The sequence below is a fragment of the Pristiophorus japonicus genome, chromosome 17 (assembly GCF_044704955.1).
Source record: "Pristiophorus japonicus isolate sPriJap1 chromosome 17, sPriJap1.hap1, whole genome shotgun sequence".
Lineage (NCBI taxonomy): Eukaryota > Metazoa > Chordata > Chondrichthyes > Pristiophoridae > Pristiophorus > Pristiophorus japonicus.
The window spans coordinates 86,296,542-86,315,439 of NC_091993.1; the positions used below are offsets into that span (position 1 = coordinate 86,296,542).

The window sequence follows — 18,898 nt, forward strand, 5'->3', positions numbered from 1 at the left end:
CTCCTCCTCTCTCTCCCTGCGTCCCTCCTCCCCCTCCCCTCTCTCTCCCCTCCCCCCCTCTCCCTGCGTTCCCCCCCCTCTCTCTCTCTCTCTCCCCGCGTTCCCCCTCCCTCTCTCCCAGCGTTCCCTCTCTCTCCTCCCCCCTCCCGCCGACCCCTCTCTTCCCCTTCCCTTTCCTCCCCCCCCCCCGCCCCCCTCCGTGTCCCCTCTCTCCCCCCCCCCCCCCGGTCCCCTCTCTTGGTGTGTGTGTCCCCCCCCCGGTCCCCTCTCTTGGTGTGTGTGTCCCCCCCCGGTCCCCTCTCTTGGTGTGTGTGCCCCCCCCCCCCCAGTCCCCTCCCTCTCTTCGTCGTCGTCGTCCCCCCCTGACCCCGTCCCTTCTCTTTCTTTTCTCCCCCACCCCGTCCTCCCGCCCCCTCTCTTTCTCCCCCCGGTCCCCTCTCTTTCTCACCTCCCCCGTCTCCACCCTCTCTCTCGCGCCCCCCTCGCTCTCGGGCACCTCCCCCTCGCTCTCGGGCACCGCCCCCTCTCCCCCTCGCTCTCGGGCGCCGACCCCCGCCCTCCTCGCTCCCTTTACATTTTTGCAGTCTATTTGTATAATTCTTTGTTTTAATTTCAGTAAGTTTCATCATTTAAAAACAGAATTATGGATATATGGGAGTAATTAAAGTCAGTTTACTTGAGGGGTTTAAATTTTGTCATAAACCACAAAAACCAATGCTCAACAATCCTCTCAACCTCAACATTACAGCCTTTAAATGAAACTCTGGTGTATGTGGTTTAAATTTTATGTAGAATTACCGACATTGGTGCTGCAGGTCATTGTGGTAAATGTCATAACCAGTACTTCGAATCATAAGGTTCCATTTCTTTGGCAACAATAAAATGCAAGTAGTCAGATAAAAAAACAAGTTAAACATTAAGATCAATTTAACGTGCAGAAGTTTTTATTTAAGTAAATATCCAACTTTGACCTAGGGGTGTTCACTTTTGTTTAATTGTTGTATGCTGCAATCATAAGTTGCTCCTTTACATGACTCACAAATGCTGTGCTTCTACAGGATAAACCATAAAGAATATTTTACCTTATAATGGATAAATGAAGGTCTGTTCATTCAACATATCGATGTGCTAATATCCAACATGAATGAAAGTGGACGAGAGTCGCAAAAAATGTTTTGTACTGCTTCTGTTTTGAAACCTGGAACTTAGTTCCTTGTGTGCAGAAGTACAAATGCAGAGCTAACCGTCAGCTGAACCAGGATTGTTGAAGCATACTTTTGGAGGTTGAAAAGTATCCAGTAAAACAGTAATTTCCTATGACACATAGAAAAGATTTTTTTTAAATAATTGCTGGAATTACAGTTCCTTAAGTGATCATTTACAGTAATCAAATAAATTTATGAAAACAAAGGAGAGAATGGAAAATAGTGTCGACGAAATACCTAATTTCTCCCTCTTCCACTCCAAGACTTAGCAGAAATCTGTCATCCAAGGATGCTATCTGTGGATGCTGGCTATATCTTTTTCACTCAATTATTTAAGTTTAATTCCCTTCTTCCCAGCACAAAGAAAGGGCAGGGAAAAGCCCGTAAGTTGAGTGCTGAGAATTGTTTTTAAGGGTGTATGGAAACAGTTTGGATTGCTTTGGCTGCCCAGATCACCTGGTCGATATTCCCCATTTTTGGCACTGAAATACTATCATGTTTTAGGGGAAAACCAGCAACAGATATTTGAAAGCCATTTTCCATTGGCTATTTGACTATTAGAATTTTTATTTCATACAGATCAGTTATTGTGCTCAAGTAGGCGACTAGCATCAATGAAAGCTGCAGTATCAGTTGGAGCAAGTGAGATGCTTGACCAATGGGTCCACTTGCTATTTTGAGTACTGCAGCATTTTTAGCAGATTTTTAGGTGTTGACAACTGTGATTGCAATTGAACATGAAATTGTCCTGTGTAATTGTGTATTGTATTCTTTTTAAATGCCACCATTAACCCATTTAAAATAAATGGCTTTTGCCTCTGCTAAAATAGCTTCATACAAATGTATTAAGCATTTATACACAAATATTGTAAAGTGTAATTTTAAGGCCTTTCCGTCAAAGAATGTGCTTTCTGTTTCTTACTTTAATTTCTTCTTCCACCAAAATTAGAAAATACTTGGTCAGCCAGCTGTACCACACTTGAGAATTGTGCATTATCAATCCAGTATATTTGTACAGAAGTTGAGGGTATTATGTTGATTTCCAAACTAGAGTAAAGGGCTCTGAATCATTGTTTTGATGGGTCTTTGCACCGGAACTACCATGGAGGACAAGTTGTATCTGTTTTCAGCTGGGTCATCTGTGGGTGAAAAGGAAGATTGTCCAAACAGAGGGATGTGCCTTCCTGTATCACTTGAAGCTTGTCTTAAAATAGTACAGCCAAGTAGCAATATTGATTATTTATAGAGGCATTTGGCTAGGTTGTTCAGTCAAGAACGATAGTGAGTGGAAGGAGCTAACTTGTTGGGGGAGAAGACACGGAAGGGAGGTGATGAAGGAAAAACTGGAAGATTTTTGTTTCGTTTAAAATTATGAAATTCTGCTTTTCCTACTAAGGAAATTTTCCACTAGTCATAAAGAAAATTAGGTGCTGACTTTAAATTAACTCCGTGGTATTTTAAAGAAAAAAGGTTTCTTGCAGATCTAACTTTATGAAGAAAGGGATAATGTTTGCATTTATAGTTCGTCCAAAAACAATTTCTGAAATATAGAACCCTCTCAGGTTAGATTCTCAATGAGTAAAATGCCATAAATGAGGACATTTTGTGCAAATATTTTCTCTATTTAAAAATACTCTCAAAATATCCTAGAGTGCCATCTGAATTTTAACTCCTATTGGAAGAAATTAGTTGAAAGCGAGCACTTTTTTATTTAAAAAAAACCTCCTCATATCCTCAGGTCATCACAAAATACTTCACAATCAAAATATTACTTTTACAGTATGTCAGTGTTATTTTATGTAGGTAAACACTAGAGCCAGTTTGCACAAAGCGGATTCCCTCAAACAGCAGTATTTGTTGTTCGTTTGTTAAGGAAGTAATATTGGTCAGGGCACCGGGAGCCAACCCCTGCTCCTTAGCGCCATGAGATCTTTAGGTTCCGCTGAACAAGTGGACAGGGCCTTGGTTCAACATTTCATGTGAAATACAGGACCTCCGACAATGCAGGAGTTCCTCAATAGTATACTCAAGTGTCAGCCCAGATTATATCCCCAAATTCTGGAGTGGGGCTTCAACTTGACAATTTATGACTCACAGGCAAGCTTGTTACAAGCTGACACCTAAGGATAAGTTAGTGTTGACCTTCAAATGACACCATCTATTGTAAGGATAATTTTTACTCACCCCCACAAGGTCAAATAGACAAATGTGCTGTGAGGGTATGGTTTTCAGATTGCCGTTACTCAACTTACAGCATGGAAAACAATCAATATAAACTAAGAATCCATTGATCCCAAAAACGTGTTTCGTATTCAGCTTCAAGGCTGAGGTTGTCCATTACAACTATTTGGCAATACATTTTCTTAAATCAAAAATTGCCGAGGATGTTTTCAAATGTTTCAAGCTCAAATTTCAAATTCTGTACATTTGGCAATATGTTTCTGAACTTTCCTGCCTGCTCTGGGTGCTTCTCTTGAGCACTGAAGACCTACCCACATTTCAGTACAGGCAACTCTCGATTATCCGGGTCCCTCGGGGATTGGGCTATGCCGGGTAAATGATTTCTCTGTTAGAGCGAGTTGACAAAGTTAAAACTTCAATGAATAAATACTGTGCAAACAGTAACAAGGCAGTTAAGTATGGACATTACCAGCATGCATGCAGGTGGCCGCGAGGAGGAGATTGTCTAGCTCCTGGGTTCTGGAGCACGCTGCGTTCCCAGGCCGAAAGGACTCTGACGTCAGTGGCGGCCGCGAGAGACAGCGGTTGCAGCAGCGCGCACACGAAATTTTAAATGCCGTTGCAACGGTTTCCCATGTGCGGATAATCGAGAGTTGCCTGTATTGGAAATGTTGGACAAAGAAATCCAGTAAAGACAAAAGGTGTGAGTACTACTTTAATCAGTAGCATTGTGCATCTATATAAGCAAGTTCATAAGGCGAAAGGGGAAAAAAGTCCATCTCTTTAAAGTTTGAGATCCCAGGAGGTTCTGAAGATGGTTCGCATGTCAGTATATTGCAAGAGTTGATAGTGGTTCAGGCTCTTCTATATGACCGTTGGGATATTTGGAAAGATTGTTTTTACAATTTATTAGATATGAATCAGTAAATCTTATTAGTAATTGTCATCTTTTTCACAAAGAAATGCACTTTAGTTTCTATTTGTCGTCTCAAAGATGTAAAGTTGACCTAGCCTATGAAGGTCTCATAGAATATGTGCCTAGGTTTTCTTTGTATTAAAAATTTGTGAGCTATAAATAACTTCTTGGTATGTTATTCAAAACGTTCGTTGCCTTTTTCTACGTTAAACAAATGAGCTTTGAATGGTTCCGTTGAATTGAAAATCAATTTTGCTAGAAGCTAGATTTGTACATCATCATGTATACATTATGCAAGTTGCTTGTTCACATCCATTGATCTTCCAACTATGAATTAATTTACCCCAGTTTTAAAAAAAAAGCTTTAGAGTGTACAAATGAATTGACATTTGCATTTGAAAACTTTGGTCTGCTATTATTATGAACATTTGTTTGTCTCAAACCTCCAAATGGCATATAAGCTGTCACTAAAACAATAGGACAGCAAAATACCGCGGTCGATGATCTTTCGTCAGTTCCGTTTCTCTCTCCACACATGCTGCCTGACCTGCTGAGTATTTCCAGCATTTTCTGTTTTTATATCAAAACAATAGGAATCTTCTTGCACTGTGGAACCTCCACTCTTGCCTGATGTAACTATACATAATAAACCTCCCCTCCCCCAAGCCATTCTAGTCTTTCTAATTGATTAAACAGCCATGTCTGATTGAGCTGGCTGAATTTTCTTTGATGCATGTTCGCATGGCCTATTTTTTTCATTTTCTGCTTAAATGCATTGATCTTTTTATTTAAGAAGAACAGTGTACTGAAGCCAGCTAAGTATGTATTTGTCCATAGAGACATGAAGTTACATGTTTACAAATTCTGCTTGTCTTCCTTTCATCTACAGTTCAGTAAAACATACATTTTAAAAGAAAACTATTTTTGATGCAACAAGATTGCAGTCGATTCTTCAAATGTGGAGTTTAATATCAGTTAGTGTTTTAAATGAAATTAGAGCACTTTTGGTGTGTTATAGTTTAGTATTGCAGTAATGTCAATGTTTAGTTGTATTTTCCATGAGAAAAATTGAAGTACAAGAGCAGCAATGAGACTGTTTTTAATACTTGTATTTGAAATGTCCCAGAAACGTTGAAAAATTAGCAACCGATTTTTTTTTAAAAAACATTGTGTTTGGCCTTTCCTCTCCATGAAGCTTGACTGGCTTTATAAAGCTCAGTATCGTCGTTTTATTTTAGAGTTTTCCTCCATTTTCTGTATTTTTCTGATTTGGACCTAATTTTTCCACCCTTTTTGCCAAAAGCACTTATTTTTCCCACTTTTTTTTTTTCGCGCCTAAAACGGCGCCTAAAAAAATCCTCGGTATTCTCCACCTACTTGCAGGTCCTGTGGCCCTCGGCGCAGCCAGCACGAGCTGTGGGGGGGGCGGAGCCAGGTCCCAGCGCTGAAAACAGTGCCGGGACCTCTGCACATGCACGCTACAGTCGGCACGCAAGTGCAGTAGCTCCAGGCGCCGAACTGTGTGGGAGGGGCCTGAAGCACGCAGCCCCTAGCCCTGGCCCAATGGCCTCACTGGGGCTGCGTGAATGAGGCTCCTCCCACGGCCAGCTCCTGCTCCCCCCCCGACCAGACCCGACACTCGCTCCCCGCCCCCGCCCTGCCTCCGGACCAGACCCGACACCCGCTCCCCCCCGCCCCGACACCCGCTCCCCCGCCCCTCCGACCAGACACCCGCTCCCCCCCCCCCCGCACCGACCAGACACCCGCTCCCCCCGACCCGAGACCAGCTCCCCCCCCCCCCCCCCCCCAGGACCCAAGACCCGACACCCGCTCCCTCCCCCCCCCCCCCCCCCCGACTGACCCGACCCGTGCTCCTGTTCCTCGACCCGACCCGACGCGCCTCTCTCTCTCTCTCTCTCTCTCTCTCTCCCGCTCAGCGGCACGAACGGCTGCAGAATTCTCCCTGGCTGAAGCACTTTCACACAGGTAGGAAGATGGTTTATTTAATCTTTTCTTGGCTTATAAATGTTTATTCAGGTTGGATTTATTTGTATAATATTTGTAGAAGTATAAATAAGGATTTATTGTCAAATTTAATGAGTTCCCTTTCCCCCCCCTCCCCACCTCGTCCTGGGCGCCTAATTTGTAACCTGTGCCTGATTTTTTAATGTGTAGAACAGGTTTTTTCAGTTCTACAAAAATCTTCACTGGCTCCATTCTACTTTAGTTTGGAGTACATTTTCACTGTGGAAACTTTCAAATCAGGCGTCAGTGGCCGGACACGCCCCCTTTTGAAGAAAAAATTCTGTTCTAAACTAGAACTGTTCTACCTGACTAGAACTGCAGAAAAAAAAATGTGGAGAATTGCGATTTCTAAAATAGTCCGTTCTCCACCAGTTGCTCCTAAAAAATCAGGCGCGAATCATGTGGAAACTTGGGCCCAAACTTTCCAAAAACCCACGCTTTCTCTTCCTGGACTCAAATTGATGCATTTAAGGGGAAGTGAGATCCGTACATGAGGGAGAAAGAAATTGAAGGATATATTGATGGGGTTAGATGAAGAGGGGTGGGAGTTTCTGTGCTGTAAATACTTTGTAATACTTTGTAAATTGCTTTTCAAAGAATAGTCGCTTCCCTTAATTCCAGAGCACTAAAGGAAGTAGTACAAAGAGAATGCACTGACAATGAATACTGAAGAGACTCACAGATTTTTTTAAATTCTGTATTAAAACTATTGGGGACACTGCACACCACAATAATCTCACTTCATTTTAGCTTAATGCCATTATATTTTGGAATAAATGTGTATTGAAGTTACCTTCCTCTTCTCTTCCTCTTAACCCCCTGCCCCCACCTTGAACCTCAACCATACTTTCTTGGATGCAACAAGCATTCAGACTGAGCCAGCACATTCATTTACAGTTGGTTTCAACATGGAGTCGGTGAAGCTGGAACTTTCTGACTCCCTATAATCTGATGCTGATTTGAATTGTATTATAAATGGCGACATATTGCTACTTCTATCGTGCATTGGAGGTGCATTCTTTAGAAGTAAATTTCAGTGAATCGTATGTTAAAATCATATGAAGGCAAGTATATCTAACATCTAAATGACAATTTTTATGATTATCTTAGAATTATTTCCATTTAAATGGCACTGATGAAAGAACAAAAATGATATACATTGCAAAATGTTTTTGTCCTTTAACTGCAAATGGAACATGACGTTCCCAGTACAAACACGTCCCCGTTGAAGAAACATTGCAGGATTGCTGAAGCAAATCCTTTAAATCTTGTTTATTGGGCTGTGTCTGCATTTACCGATGTGAATAAGCTTTTGTTCAAAACAGGAAACAGATTTTAAGGAGAGCATACTGTGATTAGTGTGACATTCTGCAAGAAACTGTAGACTGTCCTTGGTGCTTTCCTTTGCTCGTGGCTGTTTTGTAAAACTCGTTACAAAAATACTTTCTCCAAATTGGGATTGAAACAGACTCCAAAGGTTATTCAACAGAGTTATATATCAGGAAATACCAGTCCACGGAATTAATTCCAGCCTGAAGTGTAAGGTTTTCCATATGTCTAATAGAAAAGAGTAGCACGTATCAATAGTAAACATCCTCAGAGCAAATAACTTGCATTTAAAATTTAAATTATGTTAAGGTGAAATATCTTCAAGCAGAACATTTATATTAGGGATAAAACGGTTTAGAACAATTAATAATTAACCACCATTTTCATTCATTAACCTTGATCTATCTCTTGTAAACTGATTATCAGGGGGAGGGCTGCATTTTTGGCCCTTTTAAAATGTTTTTGAAGTCATTGCAGACTTCGATGATGCTCTATCCTGCATTTATGTCATTTTATCATGTCTTTTGAATATCTCAAACCACTTCGCATATGATGAATTTCTTTGAAACGCAGTAACTTTGTTGCAGAACATGACACGTTCCTTTTAGTGCTAGACATTTTAGTCTTAATCATCTACTTAATGTTCTGAAATTGTCAGTTGTGTGTGAATACATTTCTTTCTAATGGTGTAAGATTTTTTACATTCAGTAATTGTAAAGATTGCTGTAGTACCTTACTTTTCTTAAATTATATTTTAGTGAACTGGGTCTTGGAATTTACCACAAAAGGTCATCAAACTTTGCACTAGTGATCAGTCGTGTTGAAACTTAAAACGCTTTCTGCCATTTGACTTCAGTAGCTACACATGTCATGGCTCCAATCATTTTTTTGCCGGGTCATTTCGTAGAAGTCCCCATGATGGTGTACAGCATTGTAACAATACATGCCTGATTCTGGTACATTTTGACTTTCTGCTAGCCAGCAAGCAATGTTTTGTAGCTGGCGGTTGGTTATGCGGAGGGGAGTGATCCTTGTCTTAAAATATTACCAGATAGTTGAGTTTTCATGCCAAATTTTGTCTTTACACTCTGAGGTCCTATTCAATATGCCCATTATTCATGAGAGCTTTGACTGCAGGGAGCACCATAGCTGAGCCTGATCTCTATGCACATGTATATTTTCAGTAGGGTTTCTAGAATTGTGATTGGGCATCTCACTGATTTCCCTCTCTTGCCTAAGAACCAAGACTATTGTACTGGCCCAATCAAAATTCCAGCTAGGCTAATTTGGCTCTGACATGGTCTGTGTAGCTTAGCTATTTGATGAGCTAATGAAGGAGTTTGGAATTTTTATTCAAATAAAACAGAAACTAACAAATTAAACTAAATCATGATCAGAATTTGACAAGGAACCAAAATTGACCTGAGTGTTGCATCCATTGAGGAATGCGGAAAGAATTTTTGCTTAGTTACCTCCAGCTTCATATTTCTATGTCCCAGCTGAGAGGATGTATTTTGCGTTTGTGATACAGAAGTAGCTCCATGGAGAGCTGCTATGTCCTGGCCTGAAAAGATCAGCGCTGATAAGCCAGCTCCTTTGCTGGCTGGCTGCAAATGGACAGCTGACATTGCCATGCCTCCTCTTCCAGTTTAAAAACATGTAAAATTTGGTGCTGGTTGAGACTCTAGTCCCAGGTAGAACTGAACTTCAGAAAACTTTTCCAGGAGGGCAAGATGTGTTTCCAGTTCAGCTCACTGGCGACCTTCTAAACAAAGATCCATCAGGCATATTATCTAGGCAACTCCTTTTGGGCCAAAAGATCCAACATGCTGGTCTCAATCGAGCTGTATCTATAGTAGGTAATGGAAGATGCCTATTCTCAAGGGGTAGATATTCACTTTTATTTTTTACCCACACGATTTGTGGGCATAGATTGAAACTGTTCTCTCTCACAGTAATGTTTATGTAATTGTACCCAAATATTACTCATCCCGATTCTTCAGTAGATTGTTTGGAAATGCTCATCAATATGCTAAGTGTTTGTTTTTTTAATTTTCAGCATGATCGACTCAGCAGGTAAGAACATTGTCACTTCGTGCAAGTACTGTATCTGTTGCTGTCCGTAAATAAAATCGCGTAGTTTATATTTTTTTTGTCATCAACTTCTTATACATGCTTTGTGAACAATAATATTTGTTTTGTTACCTACGTAATTAAAGGCAGATTTGTTGACCGTAATAATTTTTGGCATCTGTAAAACTTTTGTGCGTCATTTTGTTTAATTAGAGAAATGACCAAGAGTAATTGCTACAGTTGGTCACAGCATCTTTATAGCTCATTAAAAAATTACCACTAGGATCTGTTGATAAAATATTTGATAAGATTCAGACCTTTTGTCTACAAACAAGAACCAACTGGATTTTCATGTATTGGTTTTGGTATGATTATTTTAAATTAAATGGGCAGCACTGCAAAATGCATCTTAGCTCAATGTTTTGGGACTAGCTATAAATTGTGCGATTGGGTCAATAATTCTGTCTGTTTGTTTGCTTGTATAAACTTCTGTACAAATCTGAAATATTTGGCTTATCACAAGAAGAGTTCCGAAAATAGTGGATTCAGTCATTGTATGTACAATAATGAAACTTCATAATGTACTTTCCGATCAATTATCTGTTCTGAAAGGCTATAGTTTTAACATTACTTAATGTGGGCATTTGATTTATACCTATATTAAAATATAGCAGCTAGCCAGCTTCATTGTGCACTTTGGTCTGTAACATGAGTGTAATTGTGGCTTTTACTTTTAGGTTGGATTCAGGATCATCAAATCCCTCATCGACTGACAGTTATAGTGACCGGTTGTTGAGTCGAACCAGTTCCTACACACGCAGGGAGAATCGATTGTCATCCCTTAGTAAACCAGAACAGGACGACAGTATAAAGGATTACAAGAAGGTAGATAATGATGGGAGATTTTTGAAGTCAGATTCTTAATTTGGGAACTTTTGGGTATGAATCTGACATTTTATATCTGGAAAAATAAGCTCTTTCTCCTGGTCTTGGCCTTGCTCTTCGTCCTCTGTCTCACGTGCAGGCTCTATCTCACTCTTTCCAGCTATGTTTTTTTTTCAAAGTTGAGATTTACAGTGGGAATACTACAGGCTGGATAAAGGGGAACCAGTGGATGTAGTGTATTTGGACTTCCAGAAGGCATTTGACAAGGTGGCACATAAAAGGTTACTGCACAAGATAAAAGTTCACGGGGTTGGGGGTAATATATTAGCATGGATAGAGGATTGGCTAATGAACAGAAAACAGAGTAGGGGATAAATGGTTCATTCTCGGGTTGGCAGTCAGTAATCAGTGGGGTGCCGCAGGGATCAGTGCTGGGATCCCAATTATTAACAATCTATATTAACGACTTGGAGGAAGGGACTGAGTGTAACATAGCCAAGTTTGCCCACGATACATAGATGGGAGGAAAAGCAATGTGAGGAGGACACACAAAATCTGCAAAAAGACATAGACAGGCTAAAAGAGTGGGCAAAAATTTGGCAGATGGAGTACAATGTTGGAAAATGTGAGGTCATGCACTTTGGCAGAAAAAAAAAATCAAAGAGCAAGTTATTATTTAAATGGAGAAAGATTGCAAAGTGCTGCAGTACAGTGGGACCTGGGAGGTACTTGAAATACAAAAGGTTAGTATGCAGGTACAGCAAATGATTAGGAAGGCCAATGGAATCTTGGCGTTTATTGCAAAGGGGATGGCGTATAGAAACATAGAAAATAGGTGCAGGAGTAGGCCATTCGGCCCTTCGAGCCTGCAACACCATTCAATAAGATCATGGCTGATCATTCATCTCAGTACCCCTTTCCTGCTTTCTCTCCATACCCCTTGATCGCTTTAGCCGTAAGGGCCATATCTAACTCCCTCTTGAATATATCCAATCAACTGGCAACAACTCCTCTCTGCGGTAGGAAATTCCACAGGTTAACAACTCTGAGTGAAGAAGTTTCTCCTCATCTCAGTCCTAAATGGCTTACCCCTTATCCTTAGATATGTCCCCTGGTTCTGGACTTCCCCAACATCGGGAACATTCTTCCTGCATCTAACCTGTCCAGTCCCATCAGAATTTTATATGTTTCTATGAGATCCCCTCTCATCCTTCTAAACTCCAGTGAATACAGGCCCAGTCGATCTAGTCTCCTCATATGTCAGTCCCGCCATCCCGGGAATCAGTCTGGTGAACCTTCGCTGCACTCCCTCAATAGCAAGAATGTCCTTCTTCAGATTAGGAGACCAAAACTGAACATAATATTTCAGGTGAGGCCTCACTAGGGCCCTGTACAACTGCAGTAAGACTTCCCTGCTCCTATACTCAAAACCCCTAGCTATGAAGGCCAACATACCGTTTGCCTTCTTCACCGCCTGCTGAACCTGCATGCCAACTTTCAATGACTGATGTACCATGACACCCAGGTCTCGCTGCACCTCCCCTTTTCCGAATCTGCCGCCATTCAGATAATATTCTGCCTTCGTGTTTTTGCCACTAAAGTGGATAACCTCACATTTATCCACATTATACTGCATCTACCACGCGTTTGCCCAATCACCTAACCTGTCAAAGTCACCCTGCAGCCTTTTAGCATCCTCCTTACAGCTCACACTGCTACCCAGCTTAGTGTAATCTGCAAATTTGGAGATATTACACTCAATTCCCTCATCCAAATCATTAATGTATATTGTAAATATCTGGGGTCCCAGCACTGAGCCCTGTGGTACCCCACTCGTCACTGCCTGCCATTCTGAAAAGGGCCCGTTTATCCCGACTCTGCTTCCTGTCTGCCAACCAGTTCTCTATCCACGTCAGTACATTACCCCCAAATCATGTGCTTTAAATTTGCACACCAAGCTCTTGTGTGGGACCTTGTCAAAAGCCTTTTGAAAGTCCACATACACCACATCCACTGGTTCTCCCTTGTCCACTCTACCAGTTACATCCTCAAAAAATTCCAGAAGATTTGTCAAGCAGGATTTTCCTTTCATAAATCTATACTGACTTGGACCGATCCCATCATTTCTTTCCAAATGTGCCGCTATTTCCCACTACTGATATCAGGCTAACCGGTCTATAATTACCCGTTTGTTTTCTCTCTCTTCTTAAAAAGTGGTGTTACATTAGCTACCCTCCAGTCCATAGGAATCGATCGATAGACTGTTGGAAAATGATCACCAATGCATCCACTATTTTTTGGGCTACTTAAGTACTCTGGGATGCAGACGATCAGGCCCCAGGGATTTATCAGCCTTCAATCCCATCAATTTCCCCAACACAACCTCCCGCCCAACAAGGATTCCCTCAGTTCGTCCTTCTCACTCGACCCTCGGTCCCCTAGTATTTCCGGAAGGTTATTTGTGTCTTCCTTCGTGAAGACAGAACCAAAGTATTTGTTTAACTGGTCCGCTATTTCTTTGTTCCCCATTATAAATTCACCTGATTCTGACTGCAAGGGACCTATGTTTGTTTTTACTAATCTTTTTTTCTTCACATATCTATAGAAGCTTTTGCAGTCAGTTTTTATGTTCCCAGCAAGCTTCCTCTCATACTCTATTTTCCCAACTCCTAATTAGACCCCTTGTCCTACTCTGCTGTATTAAAAAGTTCTCCCAGTCCTCAGATTTGCTGCTTTTTCTGGCCAATTTATATGCCTCTTCCTTGGATTTAACACGATCCTTAATTTCCCTTGTTAGCCACGGTTGAGCCACCTTCCCCGTTTCATTTTTACTCCAGACAGGGATGTACAATTGTTGAAGTTCATCCATGTGATCTTTAAATGTTTGCCATTGCCTATCCATGTCAACCTTTTAAGTATCACTCGCCAATCTATTCGAGCCAATTCACATCTCGTACCATTGAAGTTACCTTTCCTTAAGTTCAGGACCCGAGTCTCTGAATTAACTGTATCACTCTCCATCTTAATAAAGAATTCTACCATATTATGATCTCACTTCCCCAAGGGGCCTCGCACAAGAAGATTGCTAATTAGCCCTTTCTCATTACACATCACCCAGTCTAGGATGGCCAGCCCTCTAGTTGGTTCCTCGACATATTGGTCTAGAAAACCATCTGAAAGCAGGGAAGTCTTGCTACAGTTGTACAGGGTATTGGTGAGGCCACACCTGGAATACTGCATACAGTTTTGGTTTCCATATTTACGAAAGAATATATTTGCTTTGGAGGCAGTTCAGAGACGATTCACAAGGTTGATTCTAGAGATGAGGGGGGTTGACTTATGAGGAAAGGTTGAGTAGGTTGGGCCTCTACTCATTGGAATTCCAAAGAATGAGAGGTGATCTTATCAAAACGTATAAAATTATGAGGGGGCTTGACGAGATGGATGCAGAGAGGATGTTTCTGCTGATGGGGAAGTCTAGAACTAGAGGGCACAATCTTAGAATGAGGGGCCGCCTATCTAAAACTGAGATGCGGAGAAATTTCTTCTGCGGGTTGTGGATCTATGGAATTCGCTGCTTCAGAAAGCTGTGGAAGCTGGGACATTGAATAAATTTAAGACAGAAATAGACAGTTTCTTAAATGATAAGGGAATAAGGGGTTATGGAGAGCGGGCAGGGAAGTGGACCTGAGTCTATGATCGGATCAACCATGATCGTATTAAATGGCGGAGCAGGCTCGAGGGGCCGTATGGCCTTCTCCTGCTCCTATTTTTTCTGTTCTTAATTCAATAAACCTAAATTTTCCCTAGTTTCATGCATCATTAAAAGATTATTAAATTGCATCCTGCTGAACATTCTTCTTGTATAATCCTTTGGCTGTGGGGTTTTTTCTGTACAATGGTGTGTGCATTTCCACCAATGTTGCAGACCAGAAAACAGAGCTTATTTCAGTGACTATAGCGTGCTGCCCCTGTGTATGATAGAGTAAATGTTTTGCAGAGTTCTCTTATGTCAGAACACTGCTCTAATTTTCGAACCATTGTATGATTTTCATAGCTTGATTCTATCTTCCATTTACAAGGCAGCACATTTTGATTACCCCACCTCCAACAAATTTGTGAACTTTGAGGAATTTGCAACAAAATTAATCAAAAATACGACAAACCATTTATAAGTTTTGCAAAAATACCATAGATGATCAATTTAGTCATGCTGACAAATGACATGGAATGGAACACAAGGAAATTCTGCTCACTGGAAGACCAAATTATCAGCAAGAAACTGGTCCTCTCGTGCTTTCTAGAATGTCCTAAGTGACTACCTGTGTAAGGTATCTCTGCATACCTTTTGTTAACACCAGATGTTAATTTATTATTGTCACAGAGTATTTTTGTTGCAGGTTTGGAAGATGTCTAATTTTGTACTAAAACTTTGCTGGACAGCATTTTCTACATCGCGACATTTATTAAAAAAAAGACCAAATATGATTTTTCTTGTACCTGAAAAAAGCACCCTCTATTGCACCAAAGTGACATGTATTAATAACTTGGATGCAGGGACCGAGTGTACTGTAGCCAAATTTGCTGATGATACAAAGATAGATGGGAAAGCAAATTGTGAGGAGGATGCAAATAATCTGCAAAGGGATATAGATAGGCTAAGTGATTTGGCAGATGGAGTATAATGTGGGAAACTGAGAGGTTATCCACTTTGGTAGGAAAAATAAAAAAGCAAATGATTTAAATGAAGAGAGATTACAAAATGTTGCGGTACAGAGCAATCCTTGTGCATGAAACACAAAAAGTAAGCGTGAAGGTACAAGTAATTAGGAAGGCAAATGAAATATTGGCCTTTATTGCAAGGGGGATGGAGTATAAAAGTCGGAAAGTCCTGCTACAACTGTAGCGTTGGTGAGACCACACCTGGCGTACTGCGTACAGTTTTGATCTCCTTATTTAAGGAGGGATATACTTGCTTTGGAGGCAGTTCAGAGAAGGTTCACTACGTTGATTCTTGATATGAAGGGGTTGTCTTATGAAGATAGGTTGAGCAGGTTCTGCCTATACTCATTGGAGTTTAGAAGAATGAGAGGTGATCTTATTGAAACATAAAGATTCTGAGGGGGCTTGACAGAGAGGATTTTTCCCCTCATTGGGGAATCTCGAACTAGGGGGCATAGTTTCAGAATAAGAGGTCGCCCATTTAAAACGGAGATGAGGAGAAATTTCTTCTCTCTGAGGGTCGTGAATCTGTGGAATTCTCTACCCTGGAGAGCTGTGGAGGCGGGGCATTGAATATATTTAAGGTGGAGATGGACAGATTTTTGAACGATAAGGGAGTCAAGGGTTATGGGGAGCGGACAGAGAAGTGGAGTTGAGGGCAAGATCAGATCAGCCATGATATTGAATGGCAGAGCAGGCTCGAGGGACCAAATGGCCTACTGCTGCTCCTATTTCTTATGTTCTTATTAACCGGTCAAGAACAATTCTGGGAATATCTTAAATATTTAGAAGCCAATTCATGAAAAATCAAATTCTCACCAGTGGAAACATGGGCATATTCTGTTCTCTGAACAGGATTTAAGAATGGACATTTAGATCTGTTGGTCACTAGGAAGGCGGAACTTTAATCCTGCATAGGTTGGCATTGAAACCAAGTCCCAGAGATGAAAGGGCAACATAACCCACTTTATTTGTGGTTAATAGTATTAACTAAGTGCATTTGAGAATATACTGCAAAAATTAAGTGAAGGAATAAAATCACTGACCATCTTTTGCAAGACTGTTCCATAATAATTTATGGGTGACTAAATTGTTAGAACATGAGTTCAGAAAGTTGGGAATCTTTATAGAAGCCTGAAAGTAATTTAAACCATTTATTTTACTGCACAAGTATACATATATAATTTCAATGGCTTTGTGGTTTGTGATAGCTTCATCTTAAATGTAATTGCTCCTTTAACTCCATTTATAGTAACGAGTCGAATTTGCTGAGCATTCCACTGTCTGTAGACAAATATAAATCGCCCCAAATGGCTTAAGGTTTAAAAAACAGACCAGTGGAAGAAGTGCTTGGAATGGTTAAGAGAACTTTAAATGGGCATGGCCCATATAGTGATCCATTCATGTAATGGTCGTCATTGCTCTCTTATAGCATTGCTCGGAAACACTTGTTCGGCTGTATATCCTCCAGACATTTAAAAAAAACTTACAATAAGTGAATATTTTTGCTCAACATTTGCATTCAAAATGTGCAGCCATTCTCTTTTTTTTTTCCTTCTCTCTTTCTATATCCCCCTCCCCCTCCCACATGAAGGCCATGAAATCCGCATGCAGTATGAATGAAGAGTTTCTTCACAAACCAGTGGTTGAGTGTGATCTCGGCACAAATCACGTATTCCAGGCTGGATGCCATTTTTAATTATCTCTACAACACAGATCCAACTCTACTGCTTTCTTGTCAATAAAGGGCGATTGTCAGTTTTCATGTGTGCAAGCTGATTAGGAGCCATAATTCTTTTTCTAAATCTTTACTGGACAAAGCTGGTTGTGTTCTCATTACTTACCAGTGAATGTTTTCTGCATGTAACAAGGTTTAAACCTAAGCCTGCATTAATCATAGGCTGGGTGGGAAGAAAGTACTTCATATTAAAAATAGCCCTTCCACCTTATTATTATCTTTGAAACAATTAAAATTTCAAGCTATACGTTTTATAAGAAAAGGCAATTAAAAAAACTTAGTGTTAAAATAGAGTATATGAAAATAACATTTGCTCCTTATATTGAGATTCAGAATATATAGCTGATTTGATCATTAATTTTGTTTTAAAGTTATATGAAGAGGCCTTGACTGAAAATGAGAAACTTAAAGCCAAACTGCAAGAAGCACAGCTTGAACTCGCTGAAGTAAAAGCGCAACTGGAGAAAGCTACACAGGTTCAAAGATTACAAGATCATAAAAAGCTTGTTTAAAATCTTGTGATGTAGCAAACCCCTGTTGGTAATTCAGCATAAACTAATGTAGGTGTTTGTCCATTTCAGAAACAAGAACGGATTTCTGATAAGTCTTCAATGCTGGAGATGGAGAAACGGGTACGTTCAGAATTTTTTCTCCCAAATTTCTAACCATGTATAAATTACCGGGGCAAAAACCTCCTCGTTATTTTTGGTTGGCTTATCTGCAATTTAAATTCCCAATTTAAAAACTGTTTACCAAATACTTAGCATTACTATTAAAACGGTAATGTAAACAGCTGGTCAACCTGTACTGGTGAACTGTAAGAAAAGCTTTATTGCAAGTGGAGGAAAATATCAGATCACTGCTTGATTTCTGCAGATCCTCAATGTTCTGAGCTTTATATTGAGCATGACTGAGGCAATAATGTAAATTATTAGAAATTTTTCCCCTTTATATAATTTGATACAAAAACATTTTTGAAAAAGCAAGCAATAGGGAAGTTTTAATTTGTGCACAAGTGATTCCACAGATTTAGGACCCAGAATTGTGGGGGCAGCGGAAGGTGGAAGTGCATTATGATCCCAGCAGAAGGGCTGCAATTAAGTGCAGAACCCAGATGTGCTGGGTCATCACACTACTTGCTTATTGTCAGAGGTCCCCGTTGGGTGATTGCTCGGCGGGATGGGATGGGGATAGAGGGGCACATTTTTCGGCTACCCTGCGACTTCCGCCAGCTTGCACACCTGCTGAGGGCCTTGCTGAAGGGCACAAAGAAATAAATGACCAAGTATAATCAATCCCAGAGGGATCGATTACCTTCTGAATGCTGTCTGACTGTTCCCCGTCAGTCAACTGTGATGACTGTCACGGCCAATTAACTTGCTAACAACTGCGTATTGCCCTCGAGCACAAGAGCGAAAATTGGAACAAAACATGCATTTAAAAAGTTACGGCTGGAAATACTTATCTATCTTGTTGGTCTAATATAAAGTGTAATTGGTCTGTTACAGGAAAAACGTGCTTTGGAAAGAAAAGTTTCTGAAATGGAGGAAGAGCTAAAGGTATGATGTGGTTTCTGGCCTTTATTATACAAACATGAATTACATGAGAGCACATAATGTGATCCCCTGAGAGTATAAGGGTTACATGAAGAGCATAATGCATCAATATTGATGGTGTGTGCTGTTATGCACTCTGACCTTCTATTAAGGTGTATTGACAATTTTTCTCAACCTAGATTCCTGAAAATTGTGCTTTTCCCATTAAGCTAATCGAATTTCTCAATGCAATGTCATTACATGGATGTAGCAGTCTGGGGAAATAACA

At 40.6% G+C, this 18,898-nt stretch overlaps 1 protein-coding gene across 2 annotated transcripts in view; it reads left to right on the forward strand.

The window, feature by feature from the left end:
• The window catches only part of LOC139227840 (protein phosphatase 1 regulatory subunit 12A-like), a 258,951-nt gene that overhangs the window by 221,652 nt on the left and 18,401 nt on the right, over positions 1–18,898 (forward strand). For both annotated transcript variants that reach the window (XM_070858913.1, XM_070858914.1), the window contains 5 exons: positions 9,716–9,732; positions 10,467–10,614; positions 17,446–17,550; positions 17,656–17,706; positions 18,583–18,633. In XM_070858913.1, coding sequence (XP_070715014.1) covers positions 9,716–9,732; positions 10,467–10,614; positions 17,446–17,550; positions 17,656–17,706; positions 18,583–18,633 — 372 coding nt within the window. The remainder of the gene's footprint in view (positions 1–9,715; positions 9,733–10,466; positions 10,615–17,445; positions 17,551–17,655; positions 17,707–18,582; positions 18,634–18,898) is intronic.